Source organism: Dendrobates tinctorius, unplaced genomic scaffold, assembly GCF_039654945.1.
Source record: "Dendrobates tinctorius isolate UK_male_01 unplaced genomic scaffold, ASM3965494v1 ptg000093l, whole genome shotgun sequence".
In the NCBI taxonomy this organism is placed as follows: domain Eukaryota; kingdom Metazoa; phylum Chordata; class Amphibia; order Anura; family Dendrobatidae; genus Dendrobates; species Dendrobates tinctorius.
The window spans coordinates 28075329-28096409 of NW_027361761.1; the positions used below are offsets into that span (position 1 = coordinate 28075329).

At 47.1% G+C, this 21081-nt stretch overlaps 1 protein-coding gene across 2 annotated transcripts in view; it reads right to left on the reverse strand.

Moving 5' to 3' along the window:
- Positions 1 to 9233: 9233 nt before the first annotated feature.
- GCFC2 (GC-rich sequence DNA-binding factor 2) overlaps positions 9234 to 21081 on the reverse strand; it is a 48360-nt gene continuing 36512 nt past the window's right edge. For both annotated transcript variants that reach the window (XM_073586603.1, XM_073586602.1), the window contains exons 15-18: positions 20689 to 20755; positions 11979 to 12125; positions 10777 to 10901; positions 9234 to 10096 (exon numbers count right to left, since the gene is read on the reverse strand). In XM_073586603.1, the coding sequence (XP_073442704.1) occupies positions 9988 to 10096; positions 10777 to 10901; positions 11979 to 12125; positions 20689 to 20755 (448 nt within the window). In that variant the 3' untranslated portion in view covers positions 9234 to 9987. The remainder of the gene's footprint in view (positions 10097 to 10776; positions 10902 to 11978; positions 12126 to 20688; positions 20756 to 21081) is intronic.

Below are 21081 nucleotides of genomic sequence, written 5' to 3' on the forward strand. Positions count from 1 at the left end.
GAATATGATATAGATCATGGAATGAAGCTGCAATTTGTTCTTCAGAAGTGTAGGATACAAGGAGAACAAAAAACATAAAATGGCATCCAGCCTCAGATCCAATAGGTTTAGTGGAGTTTAACAATGTTCTGAGACGGAATCAGACTCGTGATATGACTGATTGTAATTCAGCATTGACAGACTAATACCTTCCATTAATTCCCCCTCCTATTTATCCCAACCTAATAATGTAAATACCCAAAATCTCACCTAGGTAAAACCTGTGCCCTTGATGCCCACACCCCACCCCTGCACCCTCTCTCTCTGGCTCACTCTGGAATGCCCGCTCAGTCTGCAATAAACTTTGTGTAATTCATGACCTCTTTACCTCTTGTAGCTTTTCCTTCCTGGGCCTCACCAAAACATGGCTGACGCTCTCTGACGCAGCCTCCCCTGCTGCGCTGTTACAGCAGCCTCCACTTCACCCACACTCCTAAAACAGACATGGTGGAGGAATGGGCCTTCTCCTTTCTACCAACTGTACCTTTAACCCAATTCCACCTCTTACCTCCTTCATCCTCCCTTCTTTTGAAGTCCACTCTGTCCGCAACTACCATAACTGCAAGCTCCAAGTGACTGTCGTATACAGACCTCCAGGCCTGACCACTGCCTTTATTGACCAGTTCTCCACCTGGTTTCTTCACTTTCTGCTGACATGCTCATCATCATCATCATGGGTGACTTCCATATCACCATTGACACCTGACAGTCAGCAGCCTCCAAACTCCTGTGTTGCTCACTTCATCTTTTGGACTTGCTCAGTGGTCCTGATCAGCCACCCACACAGACCCACATTAGACCTGGTCTTCACCCATCTCTGCTCCCTATCTAACTTCACAACCTCTCCCACTATCTGACCATCTGCTCACATTCTCATCACTCCTCACCTGTTACCCATGTCCAGCAACTCGGGCACACCTGCAGCAACCTGGCACATCTAAACACTCGCACACTTTCTGACTCTATTGAACCACTGTCCTCCATACCTTCACTCCACAACACAGACTGCCACTAGTTTCTACAATACCACTCTCGCAACGGCTATCGACTCAGTCACCTTTCTCATTCAAACAAAGAACACTCGCATTCAAATCAGCCCTCACCTCTGCTAAACAGGCCTACTTTACAACACTTGTATCTTCCTTATCTCACAACCCCAAACAGTTGTTCAATACTTTTAACTCCCTCCACTGCCCCTTCTGACTTCCCTAATCTCTGCTGAGGACTTTGCCACACACTTCAAAAATAAGACAGACCAAACAAGGCAAGTCTTTATTGTCAGACTACCACAACCCCTTTGTATACCAGGCCAATACCCTAACCCCATAACATCCCTATCCAAAATCACTGGAGAGCTTGCTCATCTCTCCAAATATCACGTTCTCCCCAACCTCAGTACTATACTTAACCTCATCCCTAACTCATCTCTTCAATCTATCACTAACTTCTGGTTCCTTACCCTCTGCTTTCAAACATGCCATAATCACACCTAGCCTCAAAAAGCCATCCCTTGACCAGAGCGCTATGCGCTATGTCCAGCTATCGCCCCATATCATTGCTCCCTTTTGCTTCCAAACTCCTTGAGCAGCACATCCATGCTGAACTTACCTCTCACTTTGCATCCAACTCATTCTTCAACAACCAACAATCTGGCTTCCGTTCCCACCATTCCACTGAAACTGCCTTGACCAAACTTAGCTTTGGCTGTAAGTCGTTACTAACAGACAATTCTCTATACTCCTTCTAGACCTGTCCTCTGCTTCCTACTGCAGATAGTCTCTTCCTTTGAATTCAAAGACCTTGCCCTATCCAGGATCTCCTCATACCTAAGGCTACTTTCACACTAGCGTCGTGTGACGTACGTCGCAATGCGCCGTTTTGGAGAAAAAAAGCATCCTGCAAAGTTGCCCGCAGGATGCGTTTTTTTCTCCATAGACTTGCATTAGCGACGTATGGCCACACGTCGCATCCATCGTGCGATGGAAGCGTCGTGTTTTGGCGGCCGCGACGCACACAAAAACGTTACATGTAATGTTTTTTTGTGCGTCGTCTGCCATTTTCGACCGCGCATTCGCGGACGAAACTCCGCCCCCTCCTCCCTGGGCATTATAATGGGGCAGCGAATGCGTTGGAAAAACTGCATCCGCTGTCCCCGTTGTGCGGACCAACGCAAGTGTGAAAGTAAACTTACCAACCGCATATTTAGCATTTCCTACTCCCACGCTACCTGCTCATCTCACCCTCTCTGTTGGTGTCCCTCAAGGCTCTGTCCTAGGACCTCTACTCTTCATCTATATCCTTAGCTTGGGACAACTCATAAGATCCTATGGCTTCCATTACCATCAATATGCTGATGACACTCAGATCTACCTCTATGTCCCAGATGTCACCTCTATGTTGTCCAGAATCCTAGTGTGTCTATCAGTCTTCTCCTCTCGCTTCCACAAGCTCAATGTGGACAAATCTCAACTAATTATCTTCCCTACCTGATCTATATAGCACAATAAATGATATCACACTGTCCCCTGTCCTGGAAATCTGCTGCGTCAGAGTAACACTTGACTCTGCCCTGTCCTTCAAATCACACATCCAAGTTCCCTCCACCTCCTGTTGCCTCCAGCATAAAAATATTTCCAGAATCCATCCTTTCCTCAACCCTTAAATGCATGTGCATGCCTTTATCAACTCCCGCCTCGACTACTGCAACATCCGCCTCTGTGGCCTACCTTCAAACACTCCAGCACCTCTCCAGTCTTCCTTAACTCTGCTGCCCGACTCACTCTCTCCTCACTACACTTCTGCTTCGCCCTATTTGCAAAACCCTTCATTGTCTCCCAATTTCCCAGTTCAAACTACTAACTCTGACCTACACAGCCATCCATAACCTTTCTCCTTCGTATATCTCCGAACTGATCTCCCAATATCTTCTCTCATGTTATCTCTGGTCTTTCCAATACCTCCTTCTCTTCTCCATACTTATTCACTCTTCACCCAATCGCCTCCAAGACTTCTCCCGAATATCCCCCATCCTCTGGAATTCTGTGCCCCAATACGTCCGAATAGCCACCACACGTGAATCCTTCAGAGGGAACGTGAAAACCCATCTCTTCAAGAAAAACTTAAACCTGCAATGACCACGCTGCCACCTCAACACTATTGAAGCTACTGCAACCCCCAACCTACTCTCTCCACCATAATCCTGTAGAATATAAACCCACAAAAGGCAGGGTCCTCTTTCCTCTGTACCTCTACCCTTCTTAGTATATTTACTGTAAGTGATATTAGTATTTTGATGTAACCTCTTCTCATGTACAGCACCATGAAATCAATGGTGCTATATAAATCTTATATATAAAGCTCAGAGTGTGTGTGTGTGTCCAGGATTGGCATCCGCACAGTCGCAGCTACAGCCACAAAATTTGGCACAGTCACACGTCTGAACCCCGAGAGCATCATAGGCTATGTTGTGAGGCGAAATTTTAACCCGGCGCGTTCCAATTCACCAAACAAATTTGTGGAAAAAGTGAAAGTAAAAGTGTTGGAGGCAAATTGACAGCTGCCAGATGTGAACAAGGGGGACTTAAAGAATGAGAGCGATGGTGCCAAAGAGTATATACCGTACAGTTGCTAAGGTAGGACCCTGACATGGGATACTCACCACACACGGGGATATGAACACACACAAAATGCGCCACACACTACCACGTGCTTTAACACATATACCACCCTCAGCACACATCTCACCACACATACACCAACCTCGCCACATAAAAGTCGCCACTCAAAACTCGCCACGCTGTCCCAGAGCTGTTTAAAAGATGAAAAATGAGCTGTGATTGGCTGCTATCAGCAACAGTTTTCTTTGTAGACAGTTGTGGTAACTGAGGCCTAGTATTCTTATCATTTCTATGGCGTATTCGTCCTTCTGTAAAGCTGGAAATAATTTATTACCGTGCCAACCCAGACCACCCTCTGACACAGACTGCAGGGGGAGCCCAGTATCACACAAGATAGGATTAGATACGCAACTCAGCAGTCAGTATCACACAGGATAGGATTAGATACACGGCTCAGCAGTCAGTATCACACAGGATAGGATACGCAGCTCAGCAGTCAGTATCACACAGGATAGGCTTAGATACGCGGCTCAGCAGTCAGTATCCCACAGGATAGGATTAGATACGCGGCTCAGCAGTCAGTATCACACAAGATAGGATTAGATACACAACTCAGCAGTCAGTATCACAGGATAGGATTAGATACACGGCTCAGCACACAGTATCACAGAATAGGATTAGATACACGGCTCAGCACACAGTATCACACAGGATAGGATTAGATACACGGCTCAGCAGACAGTATCACACAGAATAGGATTAGATACACGGCTCAGCAGACAGTATCACACAGGATAGGATACGCAGCTCAGCAGTCAGTATCACACAGGATAGGCTTAGATACGCGGCTCAGCAGTCAGTATCCCACAGGATAGGATTAGATACGAGGCTCAGCAGTCAGTATCACACAAGATAGGATTAGATACACAACTCAGCAGTCAGTATCACAGGATAGGATTAGATACACAACTCAGCAGTCAGTATCACAGGATAGGATTAGATACACGGCTCAGCACACAGTATCACAGAATAGGATTAGATACACGGCTCAGCACACAGTATCACACAGGATAGGATTAGATACACGGCTCAGCAGACAGTATCACACAGAATAGGATTAGATACACGGCTCAGCAGACAGTATCACACAGAATAGGATTAGATACACGGCTCAGCAGACAGTATCACACAGAATAGGATTAGATACACGGCTCAGCAGACAGTATCACACAGAATAGGATTAGATACACGGCTCAGCAGTCAGTATCACACAGAATAGGATTAGATACACGGCTCAGCAGTCAGTATCACAGGATAGGATTAGATACACGACTCAGCAGTCAGTATCACACAGGATAGGATTAGATGCACGGTTTTTATGTGCAATATAATCACTTTAATTTGTTATAACTAACCACAGTTGGTTACTATGCCCATTGGGGAAAAAGTGTGTATCAAGCCCTGCCCCTTATTATGAGGTCATAATGGTTGCCATGGCGACGCTGATATCATAGGTTGCAAGCCCCGCCCCTCATTAAGATGTCATAATGGTTGCCATGGTGACACTAATGTCATAACAGGTTGCAATGGCGAAGATGCTGTCACAATGGTTGTCATGGTGATGGTTATGTCATAACGGTTGCCATGGTGATGTCATAATGGGTATATGGGCACGGGACTATGGGATGGTGGCTATGTATGATGGGTATATGGGCACGGGACTATGGGATGGAGGATATGTGAGATGGGTATATGGGCACGGGACTATGGGATGGAGGATGTGTGATGGGTGTATGGGCACGGGACTATGGGATGGAGGATGTGTGATGGGTGTATGGGCACGGGACTATGGGATGGAGGATGTGTGATGGGTGTATGGGCACGGGACTATGGGATGGAGGATATGTGTGATGGGTATATGGGCACGGGACTATGGGATGGAGGATGTGTGATGGGTGTATGGGCACGGGACTATGGGATGGAGGATATGTATGATGGGTATATGGGCACTGGACTATGGGATGGAGGATGTGTGATGGGTATATGGGCACGGGACTATGGGATGGAGAATGTGTATGATGGGTATATGGGCACGGGCCTATGGGATGGTGGATATGTATGATGGGTATATGGGCACTGGACTATGGGATGGAGGATGTGTGATGGGTGTATGGGCACGGGACTATGGGATGGAGGATATGTGTGATGGGTATATGGGCACGGGACTATGGGATGGAGGATGTGTGATGGGTGTATGGGCACGGGACTATGGGATGGAGGATATGTATGATGGGTATATGGGCACTGGACTATGGGATGGAGGATGTGTGATGGGTATATGGGCACGGGACTATGGGATGGAGAATGTGTATGATGGGTATATGGGCACGGGACTATGGGATGGTGGATATGTATGATGGGTATATGGGCACTGGACTATGGGATGGAGGATGTGTGATGGGTATATGGGCACTGGACTATGGGATGGAGGATATGTGTGATGGGTATATGGGCACTGGACTATGGGATGGAGGATATGTATGATGGGTATATGGGCACTGGACTATGGGATGGAGGATGTGTGATGGGTATATGGGCACGGGACTATGGGATGGAGAATGTGTATGATGGGTATATGGGCACGGGACTATGGGATGGTGGATATGTATGATGGATATATGGGCACGGGACTATGGGATGGAGGATAATTATAATTTGTCATAACTAACCACAGTTAGTTACTATGCCCAGGCAGCGTCGGGCTCTTCAGCTAGCAAATAATAACTGAGTAGATCAGTGACCTGCTTATCCAGCTGGAACCCAATATATCCTCCTGCCGTCTCATTCATGAGTTTACAGGCTATGGGCTTACACGGGATAAATAGTTTTACACTAGATGGTGGCCCGATTCTCTCGCATCGGGTATTCTAGAGTCTCTGTTAAAATAAAAAATAGTTATATACTCACCTTCCGACGGCCCCCGAACTCTTTCTCTCCTCTCCATGCTCCCGGGATCTTCCGGTCCAAGCTGATCCAAGATTCAGATTTCTCTCTTGAGGGAGTGTCTTTCTCTGTAATATAGGTTTGATGTGTTTTGGGTGTCTCTCGCAGTAATATAATATACAAAAAAAGGTTGCATTCTATCATGCTAAAGCATGTCAATGCGAAATATGAATAGCAATACAACTTTTGAATAGTAGGAAAAAAATGAGATGCTTAGCATAAAATTTATCCAAATTATACCTGCCCATCAACCATCGTCAAAGGTGGTCTCAAAGACTGATTGCTCAGGTTTTCCAGAGCATGCTCGGGCGAGTATTTGGAAGTACTTGGAGATTTAGTTTCTATTGCCGCAGGTGCATGATTTGCAGCTACTTGACTGCCTGAATACGTGTTCATGCTGCCAAGTAGCTGCAAATCATGAAGCTGCAGCAACAGAAACTAAATCTTTGAGCACTTACAAATACTCAGACCATCTGAGCATGCTTGGGGAAACCCGAGCAATGAGCATACTCGCTCATCACTAATTCCTACTAGTGAGGAGCGAGCATACTCGTTGCTCGGGTGTCCTCAGAGTATTTTGGCGTGCTCGGAGACTTAGTTTTTGGCGTGTCATCTGCATGATTTGGGACTTGTAGACAGGGAATTCCCACAAGTATTCCGCCTAATAAACAGTCATTCCACACATGTATTCAAGCTGTCTAGCAGTCGCAAACCATGCAGATGAGACGACGAAAACAAAATCACCGGCACGCCAAAATACTCTTGAGGACACAAGAGCATGCTCAGAAAAACCCGAGCAATGAGTATACTCGCTCATCACTGGTTCCGTGTGTGAATACCTCTCATAGGCCGGGATCACACTACCGTGTGTGATACAAGAAACTCGCACGACTCTCTCACATCATCACCTGGCGCTGCCCCGGTGCTCATGACTCGAGTGCAAGTTTCTCGCATCACACGGTAGTGTGATCCCGGCCTTAGGCAGATGTCTGAACTCCTGGGTGAATGTGGACACCTCTCTCAGCAATGCCAGGTCAGAGTGCAATTTTATATTGTATATGGAGGTAGTGCCTCCTGGTATGCACCTATTCACACTAGTCTGGATGTGCCAGTCAGTTTTTTTTGTCATTTGTATGTTAGCTTACTGACCAAGCACTCCGCCCTTCAACATTATTATGGCACCATTTATTCCATGGCGCTTTACATGTGAAAAAGTGGCATACAGAGACAAGTACAATAAACAAAAGCAATACAAGGCACACAAGTACAGAAGGAGAGAGGACCCTGCCTGTGAACATGTGGTGATTTCAAATACAGAAGCTTCCTACTTAACCAAAAATGCAGGCATTACTCAAAGACGTGTCCACATTCACCCAGGAATTCAGACATCAGCCTAAGGCCGGGGTCACACTTGCGAGTGTGATGCGAGAAACTCGTGCGAGTCTCTCGCATCAATACCCGGCACTGCCGCCAGCACTTGGAGTGTTCGGCTGCATGTTTTTCTATGCAGCTGCACACTCCGGTCCCGAGTGCCGGGTATTGATGCGAGTTTCTCGCATCACACTCGCAAGTGACCCCGGCCTAAGAGGTATTCACACACGTAGGGACCCATCAGACCACCTTGATGATGGTTGATGGGCAGTTATAATTTGGACAAATTTTATGATATAGATCTCATTTTTTGGCCTAATATTCAAAAGAAATATTGCTATTCATGTTTCATATATTTCACATTGACGTGCTTCAGCATGATAGAGTGGAGACTTTTTTTGTCTATTATATATGGGGGTATCGCCTCCTGGTATGCACCTATTCACACTAGACTGGATGTGCCAGTCAGTTTTTGTCATCTCCCAGTAATATAGGCCTGATGTAAGGTTTATCTGTCCCTGATAATAATATATGTTGAGCGTAAGGCTTCTCTGTCTCATCCATCTGAGCTTTGCCTTATTTGGCTCATATCAGCACAGCTTCTATTCTGCACTTATTTCCTCTTCATGTGCTTTCTTCCTTTTCTATAACTTTTTCTATCCTGAGACTGTAGATTGTTTCCCATCTGACATCTGTGTACAATAACCTCCTCACTATGATCAAGGCCGAATTCAGATGTCCGCATATCCGTGCGAGTTACAGACTGTAACTTTAGGACTGACTGTGCGTATATTCACCCCCAACTGCAGCAGTCTCATATACATAGGAGGCTATTGAGTTTGGTGTCAGAGGACACGCAGGTCTGGAAATCATGGTTTGCACACAAAAGCACAGGCACTTGACTAAATAAATTATGTAGGGTAGGTTCATACAGTTTTTTTATGTAGACTTTGAAGTTGATCTGTTTCAAAAATCCACTCTAATCTGCTGTGCGGAAATCTATCGTACAGGACCTCTCCAGCTGTAAAAACGGGAGAAAATTTCTCATGAAGGCCATTTAGAAAGTAGCGTAAAGCCGCATTTAGAAAGGAAATTACAAGAAAAAATATATATATTTTACACACACACACTATAAATATATATATATACCGTGGTTGCGGTGTAACCATAAAAAAAGTTTTGGATAAATCAATGAACTCACAATTTAGAAAGAAGCATTTAAATATAAAATTTATTATTTTACAAATGTAGAATTAAGAGATACATTTTTTTTTCCCCCTAAATCTGTCCAAAGAATTCCCTGTATAATAAATAAATCTCATAGTGCTCAGTCGCAGGACCACGTGGAAAGAAGACTTAAGAGGGTTGTCAACTACTAGGACCACCCACCCACAGGAAGCCTGCGAGTCCTGCTGAACTACGCCCAAACAGAGGAAACCTGCAGGTCAGTCTCATCCCAGCCCACACACAAAGCCTGTGAGTCCTGCTTCCTTTAGCCAGATGGAGTTACTCTCCTGGTATACTTCATACATGTAAAGCTGCCAAGCACAGTGTATGTGCGGCTTTCACCATGAGGGCAAGTAGCAACCAATTAATTTAGTATTTTTAATCCAAAAAAGTGGATCAAATTCTATAAACCAGCATGTCCTCCTCTATTCTGCGCTGCCCTCATACAGGAGACATGACAGACCCACTTTCCAGGGATTGTATCTCAGCATGGACACTCACAATCTGAGGCTTGAGTCCTTTTGGAAAGATTTCCTCTTGCTTTCTGCTTTTCAAAAGTGCAAACAAACCCCAAAATATGGACGGGAATTGGGATGATATTCTGACCGTGTGACGCCGGTGGAGCTGGGTACGGCCGAGTGCTTCATCTGGTGTGTGGTTGTGATGACAGGAGACGGATCCCTGAGATACAGACATTGCTGGACGCTCCATTCTTCTGGGACCCTGCCAATCATACCCTCATGCTACGTCCCTCCATGCCATACTGTGCAACAACATCCTCTGTGAGATTCTGGGCTCTGATCCTCCGCAGCAGAGAGATAAGAGCCTCCATGCCGTCCCTGGAAAAGCAGACAACAGGTAAGTGTAACTCTGTACGCATAGCTTCGTTTTATCAGTCAGTGTTTCTTTTCTCATTGCAGAATAAAGTTAACCAAGAATCTATCAGTGAGCTTGTAACCCTTATCTATAACTCCTCTGTGCTGATTTAGGACCAAAGACCACATCAAAGTAGAAATGATCTTGATGTGGTCGTGAATCAGCTAAGAGTAGCTTAGAAAAAGACAGATAAGAGTTACAAAATCACCATCAAAATGAGCTCACAAGACCCTTTAAAAGCCAAACTGTGTCAAATTTTTAATAACGCCTACTTGCAAAAATAATTTTAAAGGCGTTTTCCAAACTCAGTTTTCTGCAGACACTGTCATGATTCAGCAAGCTACAGAGTTTTCGATGAGCACACAGTCAGGATTGTCCTCTATATTCTTCCGCTTCTCTCCCAATACCATACTTGGCATGACCCAATGCCATCAGGGAAATCCTGACAGTGTGCACATTGCAAACTAGAATGTTTCGGCAGTCAGCAGTTACACAGAGTGTCTGCAGCGATTCCCCCAGAGCCTGGAAAGAGAAGAGCAGAGGATGTCGATAGGTAGGCGGTTGGCACTGCTTTTGTGGCCGCTGGCCCAGGCTCCTGCACATAGAAAAAAAAAAAAACACTACGCCCCCTTCTGTCACTCACCTGTCATTTAGCTTATGAAGCGCATGGACGCAGTTTACCAAGTGTTTGCTGAAATTTTCCAACCGTGGCAACGTTGCACCGCTGCCGAGACCCTTAAACCAACTCAGAGGTAAATACTCGACTATCTGTGGAGAATTAAAACAAAGTGACCCACAATCAGCAGCTTTCACTTCCACCCCCATGCACCGCGATGGTGCACCTTCCTCCATGCACGGCGATGGCGCACCATCCTCCATCCCCCATGCACGGCGATGGCGCACCATCCTCCATCCCCCATGCACGGCGATGGCGCACCATCCTCCATCCCCCATGCACGGCGATGGCGCACCATCCTCCATCCCCCATGCACGGCGATGGCGCACCATCCTCCATCCCCCATGCACGGCGATGGCGCACCATCCTCCATCCCCCATGCACGGCGATGGCGCACCATCCTCCATCCCCCATGCACGGCGATGGCGCACCATCCTCCATCCCCCATGCACGGCGATGGCGCACCATCCTCCATCCCCCATGCACGGCGATGGCGCACCATCCTCCATCCCCCATGCACGGCGATGGCGCACCATCCTCCATCCCCCATGCACGGCGATGGCGCACCATCCTCCATCCCCCATGCACGGCGATGGCGCACCATCCTCCATCCCCCATGCACGGCGATGGAGCGCCATCCTCCATCCCCCATGCATGACGATGGCGCGCCTTCCTCCATCCCCCACGCATAACGATGGCGCGCCTTCCTCCATCCCCTACGCATATAGTTATATTAAACATAGGAAGAACTTACTAGGATACAGCTGGTGCAGCTATGGTAAAGGTTATAGTGACCGCAGTGTGGTGTTAGGGGGGCTTATAAACAGATATACGATGGGCACACACCAGAAAATTTGCATGTCCCGGAGCCAGTGGCCATGATAGTCTAAAGGCCCCATATTAAACATCCTTCCTGTAAGCATTTCCAGTGACTCTTCTGATTAGTAGACCATGGTGCGACGCCATGTCTGGGTCAATGACTGCTCTGGACCTACTAATCAGGAAAGAAGCTGGGTAGAAGATTAGCAGGATTCTGGACTAGCAACCATGGTCCTGTAGATTATTTTGCTCAACTCCACTATTCCTGGACATGAAGTGACCCTCAACAGAACCAATCAATCATTGCCGCTCAACTATCCTATACAGGAGCGCCCGGCACCGCATGTTACCTTGTGGCACTTGTTCACCAGCTCCGCGCCCGGCTCTGCGTTGAGAAGAACCAGGAAGAGGTAACGATTCAGCAGCTTGTCCAGGCTGAGCTCCTGCAAGGTTTCTTCCTGAAGGAAACCATCCCACTGCAGAATATTCCCAAACAGCTGAAAAGAAGATGGAAGAAATGTACAATAAACTCATCTGATCCTGGATGACTGGCGGATCTCATCTAAAGCCCCATTGCCGACGGAGCACATCCGCAATTGAGCATTTCCATCCTCAGACACTGAGAACAGCTATCAGCAGGGGGTGCTGGGTGTCGGACTCTGACCAATCAGACATTGATGACCTCTCCTAAGGATAGGTCATCAATGATAAAGTAGTAGACAATCTCTTTAAGTACTTACCGATCACCATCTTCTCTGTTCCGATCCACTTCTGAACCACGTGACCGATTCAGACTCACCAGCTCGCGCTGCTTTATATAGATATTTAACTACTTTTTAATTATTTGTTTTTCAATACCTGGGGCTTAATTAAGATCTCATTTTTATACCTTTTTTTTGCCGATAATGGGGGGATCGAGAGAGGTGAAGGATAAACTTAAGTGTTTATTTTTCTTTTTTTTTTTATTTTTAGGACCACAAAGGACAGCTAAAAAAAAATATAAATTGTGCTCCCCTTTCCGTAGAGATTGCTTTTTTATATTGGACATATATTTACGTTTCAATGGGTGTGCGGTTAGAAACATTAATTTACACTGGCAGTGTCTTATTTTCAGTTTAGTTTTTTATATTCTCTTCATTTTATTTTTGCTTTTTTATTTTTCAATTTATTTTAACACAATGTGCCCCCATGAGATCTTTGGGGGAAGACTTATTAACATATTACATTCTTTTTATTGAGGATTTTTCCAGTAACAAAGGTTCATATATCTGCCACAGTTACAGGGGAATTTCTGCCTACAGCCTGCATTGCAGCGTTATCTAGGTCTCACAGAACCTGAAACTGCTGCTCTCTACCCACAATCAGTGATCACATGACCCTGGGTCCAGAGAAGGAAGAACTGTCAGTTCATCCTAATTCGTGATGACTGAGCGTGCGCCGATAAGGTGTTATGCAAGCATGCCCGTGTTCTAATGTACCATTTTCGGTATCTTCGAAAAATATGATAGTCGCTGCGGCTGCAGATTTTGCGGCTGTTTGACAACAGGGATTGCCTGCTTGTTACACAGCGCTGTATAAAAAAGATGGAAAATTTAAACATGGTAATGAACCAGATTTATTTCCTCTGTCTGGCTATGTTTCTTTTTTCATAATATAGAGGAGGGGGGGGACAAACACATTACACAAGTTCGGCAGTGCTGCTATAATTGTACTCTCCCAGAGGATCAGGTTTCCAGTTCAATTTTACAGTGTAGTAAAAACAAAGCTCAAAAAACAATAGTGGGAGTGAAACAAAAGTAGTACAAGAGTATCACCACTAGACAGCGCTAGAGAGCCACAAGAGATGCATTATACAGGCGAGGGGAACCCAACAATATAAATCTGCCCACCACCTACTAAGGACATTATGGGATCAGCAGCTCCACCTCAAATCCCAACACGTGTTTTGCCCTAGGATTTGCCGGTACATGGGTTCAGGCTATGACTCTCACTACTAACCATGTCCTGTCCATCTTTTAGAGATGATACTAAGGTTGTACACAGCAGACAAAAGTGTGAGAAGGGGGTTAAGCATCTAAGTTATCAGGGTAGGCAGATCACAAAGGCAGTGGATAAGGAGGAAAGCACATACAAGTCAGTTTGCAAAAGGAAGGAAGTATAAATCTTTCAGGATGTGTATCAGAATAGAAAGAACGCAGAACAGCCGTGACAAACTCTGTGGAGGAGGAAGAGGAATCACTTTCAGCTTCAGTGTCTCCCACAAGATAATAAAAAAAAGAGAGTGGACAGCAGTACCACTATTACACACAGAGCTCACATCCAACCTATATTACTGTGAGAGAAAATCCAATGTTTCAGTTTTTTTCCCCCAAGATCGTGGAGCAGGCTGCAAACTATATATAAAAGGTCAAAAACTGAATGAAGATTGCAGCCTCAAATTTAGTGCATTTTTTAAATAAAGGGTGCCCAATAATATATACAAAAATATTGCCCCTCCCCATGTGAAAACAGGATTTTTAGTTGCTTACCGTAAAATCTGTTTCTCTGAGCCTTCATTGGGGGACACAGAAACCATGGGTGTATGCTGCTGCCACTAAGAGGCTGACACTATGCAGAAAAAAGTTAATCCTCCTCCGCAGTGTACACCCCACCGACAGGAAGTAGGATGTTCAGTTAGTGAAAAAGCAGTAGGAGAAGCAATCTGTAAACAAGATAAAAACCACAGAAGACACAAATCCACACTGTAACAATATTATACAGTAACCGAGCTGTTCAACTTGGGAGGGTGCTGTGTCCCCCAATGAAGGCTCAGAGAAACAGATTTTACAGTAAGCAACTAAAATTCCTGTTTTCTCTATCGCTTCATTGGGGGACACAGAAACCATGGGACGTCCCAAAGCAGTCCCCAAGGGGAGGGAACAGCAAACAACTCCAATCGGGACGAGGAAGTCACCCTCGTCACCAGCAAGGTCACCTGCGAGGTCTTTTCACCCCGACCGGCACTTGCCAAAGCTAGGCATGGGCTCTGAAAAACCTCATGGACCTGTGGAGGACAAATGATCGCACTGCAGAGGTGCCAGAAGAAGGCCCAAAGAGTACCGCCAGGAGGACACACACTGCCCGGGCAGTGTGCGTCGTACTGAAAGGAACACAGTTGTTCCTGAGCCGGCATCCCTACTAATGTCGACCAGATTCCGCGAGCAGACGCTGACCTGGAGGCCAGAGGACCTCTATACTTCAAGCTGGAGCTTGATAAGTACCGTTGCTGTGGCCAGGTAGCCTGATGAGAGTGCGCCACAAAGGAAAAGTTCGATGCGGACGCAAGAAAGGGAATTTAGAGTGATGTAGCGTGGACCCTTGATCCACAGGAAGTGTACCACAGCTGCTATAGAGTCTGTGAGGCCCTAGGAGTGGCGGAGAGCCTGAAAGGGAAGGCTACCAACTGAAAAGGAAAATGAACCCGTCCGTTGCAAAAGCAGATATCGGCAAAGTCCTGAAGAAATCAGGACCTGGATGAGAGCTCCATGGAAAAATCATGCAACTCACAGGAGGCAAATGCTGAACGAAGAAGAATTTCTTCCTGAGAACAAGGATGGACTCAATCCTAGATCCCGAAAAGGCACGCTGAGGAAAATGCGGTGAAGAACGCCGAAGTTCAGCCTGAGGAAGGAGAGCGCTTGTCCTTCCGGTGATCTCCAATAATTTAGCGTATTGGAGCCACCCGGAAGGAACGGGAAGCTGGTGAGGGACTTCTTTGGAGAGAATTTCGCTCATGAAACAAAGCCAAATGAACCCCTAGATGGGAACGATGAGGCGAAAACTCATGTTTCCTGCAAGAGAAAATATTTGGACAGTGAGGACGGTCAAATTTTCCGACCGGTCCCCAGCAAGACTGCTCTGATGAGCAAGCTAGACCACGTGTCTATAGAACTTTGTAGCACGGGTGGAGACTAAGGCAGGACACGATATAGCGGCGGATGGTTTCAAGGTTGACCTTTCCATCTACTGTGTGAATTTGCCATTGGAATCTCTGAGGGATACACTTCTGGGAGAGGAAGGACCGTAGAAGTGGGAGACTTGGAACCGGAGGGTTCGTAGTTGCAGAAGTAAGAAATACTAAGGCGCCCTCTTGTTTGGAAACGGCTGAAGGCTGTTCTGTGAGAAAATGACAAGACCTGAGAACAGGCCACTGAGAACCTGCGAAAGAGCCGAACACTGAAAACATACTGAATGGAACCAGGGGATAATCTGGATCTCATCGCCGTGATGTAGGCTCAGGATGGCTATGAAAAGACAACTGATTGCTCGACTAAGGTAGAACGAAGACTACTGGATGACTTTGAGATCAAAAGGAAGATAAACCCAGCATACCGGGATGAGGGTGGATATGGAAAAAAAAAAAAATTGTGTAGCTGGACTTAGAAAAGTGATTAGTCGAGCAAGGAAAGTCCATGCAAAACATGGATTATGTCAACTGTAAAGAAATTTGGGTCTAGGTAGATCAAATAGACACCAGAAGACAACTAGGCTGACGAAAGGCAGGTCAATCTGTATGACGATGTAAACGACCGAATCCATCCTGGACCCTCTGGAGCAGGGAGGGGATTACGGTGTGTAGACCCGCTAGCCTAAGTCTAAGACAACACGCGCCCGAGGATAACAGTGAAAAGATACAACACTAGCCGAAGGAAGAAACGTGTTATCACCAGACTCATCCTTGGATCCAAGACTGGAGCCGCTTTCTACTCCGGTCGATGCTTGTGCAGAGTTAGATCCCACTCCTGTCTGAAATGGGATACTGTTCCCGGTCACAGTCAGAAGTCACAGGTCTGAGCTGCTGGAGGCTTTACTCGGCGTCTGTAAGAAAGAATAGGTAAGTTCCGACAGACAAGGAGCTTAAGTATTGTGGTAGCTCGAAGGCCCTTAGGGCAGGCTAGAACTACTGTTTGCCAAACATTAAAGATAGGCGGAACACACCGGCAGTAAAGATAGCTTCTGGACAGTACAGTAAACTGATCAGAAGATGGCAAAAAAACTCCTGTGGAGCAACTCACACTTAGGGTACAGAGCATGCCGCAGTAAAACCGCGCGACCATCCGTACCTGTCATGAGAGAGTCTGACCCACCTGAAGGTGGAGTATCCAGTTATGTTGCTACCAAGATCCGCTCTGTGGGACAGAGATCCGTTCTGTTTGGACATGGTAGTGCTTACATTTAACTGTTAACAAGCCACAGATGTTATTGACAATGAAATATGTAGCTGAGAGGTGCCTTTGACTCACCTGAAAGCGGCTTGTAACCGCAGCTGTAGCCCGCCATGAGCAATAAATGCCGGGACCTTACCTCGAGTGGGGATCGGTGTACTTGATGGCCTCGGGTACGTTTGAGTTACCAGGAAGACGGCATGTATTGACTAAACATGTCTGGTAGAGGACTATTCAAGCGCTTGATAAGGGATAGAGTACTGCTGCAATAGAACGCGAGAAACCTGAAGGCTAGAGCGTCTGACTCACCTGAATACAGTACAGAACACCAGTACCACTGAAGCAGTCAACCCTAGACACGTCTCCACAGTAATACGGCCGTTTGAACTACTGTACCTGGTAGGTGATGCGTTTGCAGCCTGGATAGCGGATATAGCCCAGCTGCAATCGGCTCTAAGTATCCTGTGTACAGATCAGCGTGGAGAGAACCCAGAGAAGGGTATAGGAGATCGCCATTTCTGAGGTGCGGAGCGGTCTAGGCCTGGATACCTGACGACATTAGGCAGAATAACGGCTTCTGTGTTGTGGTCTAGGTCTGAATACCTGACGGCATTAGGCAGAATAACGTCTTCTGTGCTGCGGTCTAGGTCTGAATACCTGACGGCATTAGGCAGAATAACGGCTTCTGTGCTGTGGTCTACGTCTGAAAACCTGACGGCATTAGGCAGAATAACGGCTTCTGTGCTGTGGTCTAGGTCTGAATACCTGACGGCGTTAGGCAGAATAATGGCTTCTCTGTTGTGGTCTAGGTCTGAAAACCTGACAGCATTAGGCAGAATAAAGGCTTCTGTGTTGCGGTCTAGGTCTGAATACCTGACAGCATTAGGCAGAATAACGGCTTCTGTGTTGCGGTCTAGGTCTGGGTACCTGACAACATTAAGCAGAATAATGGCTTTTGTGTTGCGGTCTAGGTCTGAATACCTGACAGCATTAGGCAGAATAATGGCTTCTGTGTTGCGGTCTAGGTCTGAATACCTGAAAGCATTAGGCAGAATAATGGCTTCTGTGTTGCGGTCTAGGTCTGGGTACCTGACAGCATTAGGCAGAATAACGGCTTCTGTGCTGCGGTCTAGGTCTGGGTACCTGACAGCATTAGGCAGAATAATGGCTTCTGTGTTGCGGTCTAGGTCTGGGTACCTGACAGCATTAGGCAGAATAACGGCTTCTGTGCTGCGGTCTAGGTTTGGGTACCTGACAGCATTAGGCAGAATAATGGCTTCTGTGTTGCGGTCTAGGTCTGGGTACCTGACAGCATTAGGCAGAATAACGTCTTCTGTGCTGCGGTCTAGGTCTGGGTACCTGACAGCATTAGGCAGAATAACGGCTTCTGTGCTGCGGTCTAGGTTTGGGTACCTGACAGCATTAGGCAGAATAATCGCTTCTGCGTTGCGGTCTAGGTCTGAATACCTGACGGCATTAGGCAGAATAACGGCTTCTGTGTTGCGGTCTAGGTCTGGATACCTGACGTCAGGTAGAATAATGGCTTCACGCATAGTAAGCCGTGCCACGAAGTCTGTAGTAAAGTAGATTCTGACCAGTCAATTCTTTTGACGGTAGAACAGTAGGCCTTGGATCAGAAAGAGACTAAACACTACTCTCTGTTGTGCGCCATGGTTCCAACTTCTGGACCTGCGAGTTGTGGTTAGCTTCTTTATCCGTTGAGCCACAGCAGAATTGCCAGGTAACACGGACTTCTAGCTAGATAGAAGTCCGGCCCAACCCTGGAGACGTGAAGAGATATAAGCAGAATAAGGAGCTGCTTCTAACAGTATTAATCCAGCGTCCGGAGGGGGCTGCAGAAAAATGAAGGGCGAGTGCCTGTGAGCTGTAGATATGGGAGCAGTTGCTATGCCAGAACCCCAACGTCTTTATGTGAAGCAATGGTTGAGACCTGCTCTGCTGAAATCAAGGCACCTATCTGTAATGGCCGAAAACAACAATCGTGTGACAAAATCAGATCTCCGACAGACATACTGACGCACTAGAGACTGCGCAGCAGAAGATTACAATTACACCAGTAAAATACATGACTCGAGTACTATTACGTCAGTGACTGTACAGCTCTAGAGTACAATTACTTCGGAGACCGTACGGCTCTAGAAAAAACATTACGCTAGTGACTGTACGGCTCCAGAGACTGTACGACTGGGTCAACTGGGGGCTCCTGGACGGTGGGAGAGGACCACAGTGGAGGAAGAGGAGGAGATGGAGTGACTTAGAATTAGACATGAGAACAATCCCACTAAGCGCTGCCAGGTTAGGGGACAGGAGAGCAGAGGAGGGAGTCAGTCTGCAATGCAGCTACTTACGGCAGATGTCCTGTAGGAGACATCCTGGCTGTAGAGAGAGACAGGCAGGTCCCATAGATGGATGCGGCTCCTTTGTACCACAGCCGGAAAATGGCGTGTTAGAAGACGGCCAGAACACCGGGAAGCCCGCTCTCAGCTAAACGCGGGCCCGGAGGAGCAATAAGGCGGCGGCTCCAGCCCACAGTGAAGGCTGAGGGTAGTGGGCGGAGCCTGACGCCACACAGGAAGAGGATAGAAAGAGACACAGACGGGAAAAAAGCCCACCCGGAGCCAAGAGGAAGGGGGGGCGGAGTCACCGCTGTAACTAGGCCCAAGATGAAGCCGGGACGTAGATTACAGTCGGCGGCCGCCGGAGCGGGAGGGGGGGCCCGCGGAGGTTATAAAATAGTGCCAAACGGGTCCCCACAGTGGCGCCATGGTGCTAAACGTGGCGCAAACAAAACACCATGACACCGCTTAGACAGGCTGCAAGGGGGCACAGAGAAAAGGAAGCCTGTGTGCCAAAACCCCTCTCTTCCTCAAAGGATCTGCAAGGCAGTGCTGAGGCCCCCGGAACCAGCCGGAAGGTATGAACTGCGCTAGCCGCCCAAACCACCCTCTCTTTGAATAAAGGTTTTTGTTTTGTTTTTTTCCCTCTTCTCTTTCGTCTACCTTTTCCGTTTTCTTCTCCTCTTCAGCACCTGGGGGGAAAAAGGGAAAGCACCTCCTCAATCACAAAAATCGGATGTCCGGAATCCATGTTGCGGGACATCAGTGTCTCCTTGACCAACAGGCTCTGGTGGGCGAGTGGGTGGGAGACGTAGGCAGGACCAGGTATTCTTTTTCTTGCGGATCACCTAAACACGCGTCTGTTACGGATTTTGGGGTCCTGCCGTCCAGACATATGAGGATAAGGGTGGCAGTACACGCTGTATCCCTCCGGGATCCTGAAAAGAAACGACGCACATTGAGGTAGATAAGGGTCTAGTGAAAGACCCGTGTCCACCTCCTACTGACACTAAGCTAAACTGAACTGAGCATCCTACTTCCTGTCGGTGGGGTGTAGACTGCGGAGGAGGAGCACTTTTTTCTGCATAGTGTCAGCCTCCTAGTGGCAGCAGCATACACCCATGGTTTCTGTGTCCCCCAATGAAGCGATAGAGAAAAGGTGTCCACAGCCGTCAAAGCACACGCTGCATGTAGACCGGGGTGGGGAACCTCAGGCCCCCGATGACCTATTATCCGGCCCCCAGGCAGATTCTCAGGGACTGCAGTGCTTTGGGAAGGAGTTGTGTTTTGATTGCCACCAGCTCATTAATTTCTTCTTGCTCTGTGAACGCATGCGCAGTGTTCACTACTGAACACTGAAGGTCATGCAATGAAAGATAACATCCTGAAACCAGCGCCAGAGTCAGGATGCACTTTGTGGGCGGAGTTTGTACGGCAGAAAAAAAAAAAAAAAAAAAAGATTCTCCACCCCTGATGTAGACGATAACAGAGTAACTTACTTTCACAGCCGACCAAAACCGTCTCTCCTGAAATCTGTAATGTGGAGAATTCCTGTCCTCCAATAACCTGGAATAACAAAAAGCACTGAAGCTCATTATGTGGTCACAACCCGAATCCTGAGAACGGCTAATCTAGGACTAAATCGTCATACATCCAGCCAATCACAGGCAACGATGGAACTTATATGTGATGGAAGCCTGACTGCCTTGAATTTTGCATTGAGTTTGTTCCAAACAGCTTGGAGAATTGACTCCAGATCTTCTGTGGATGTCACTTGTGCGATTCCTGCCTCTTCGTGCGATCCCAGACTGGATAATGTGGGATCAGGGCTCTGTAGTGCCGGATCTTCACATCAAGGACTACTTGTTCTTAATTATACTGAAGATGGCGCT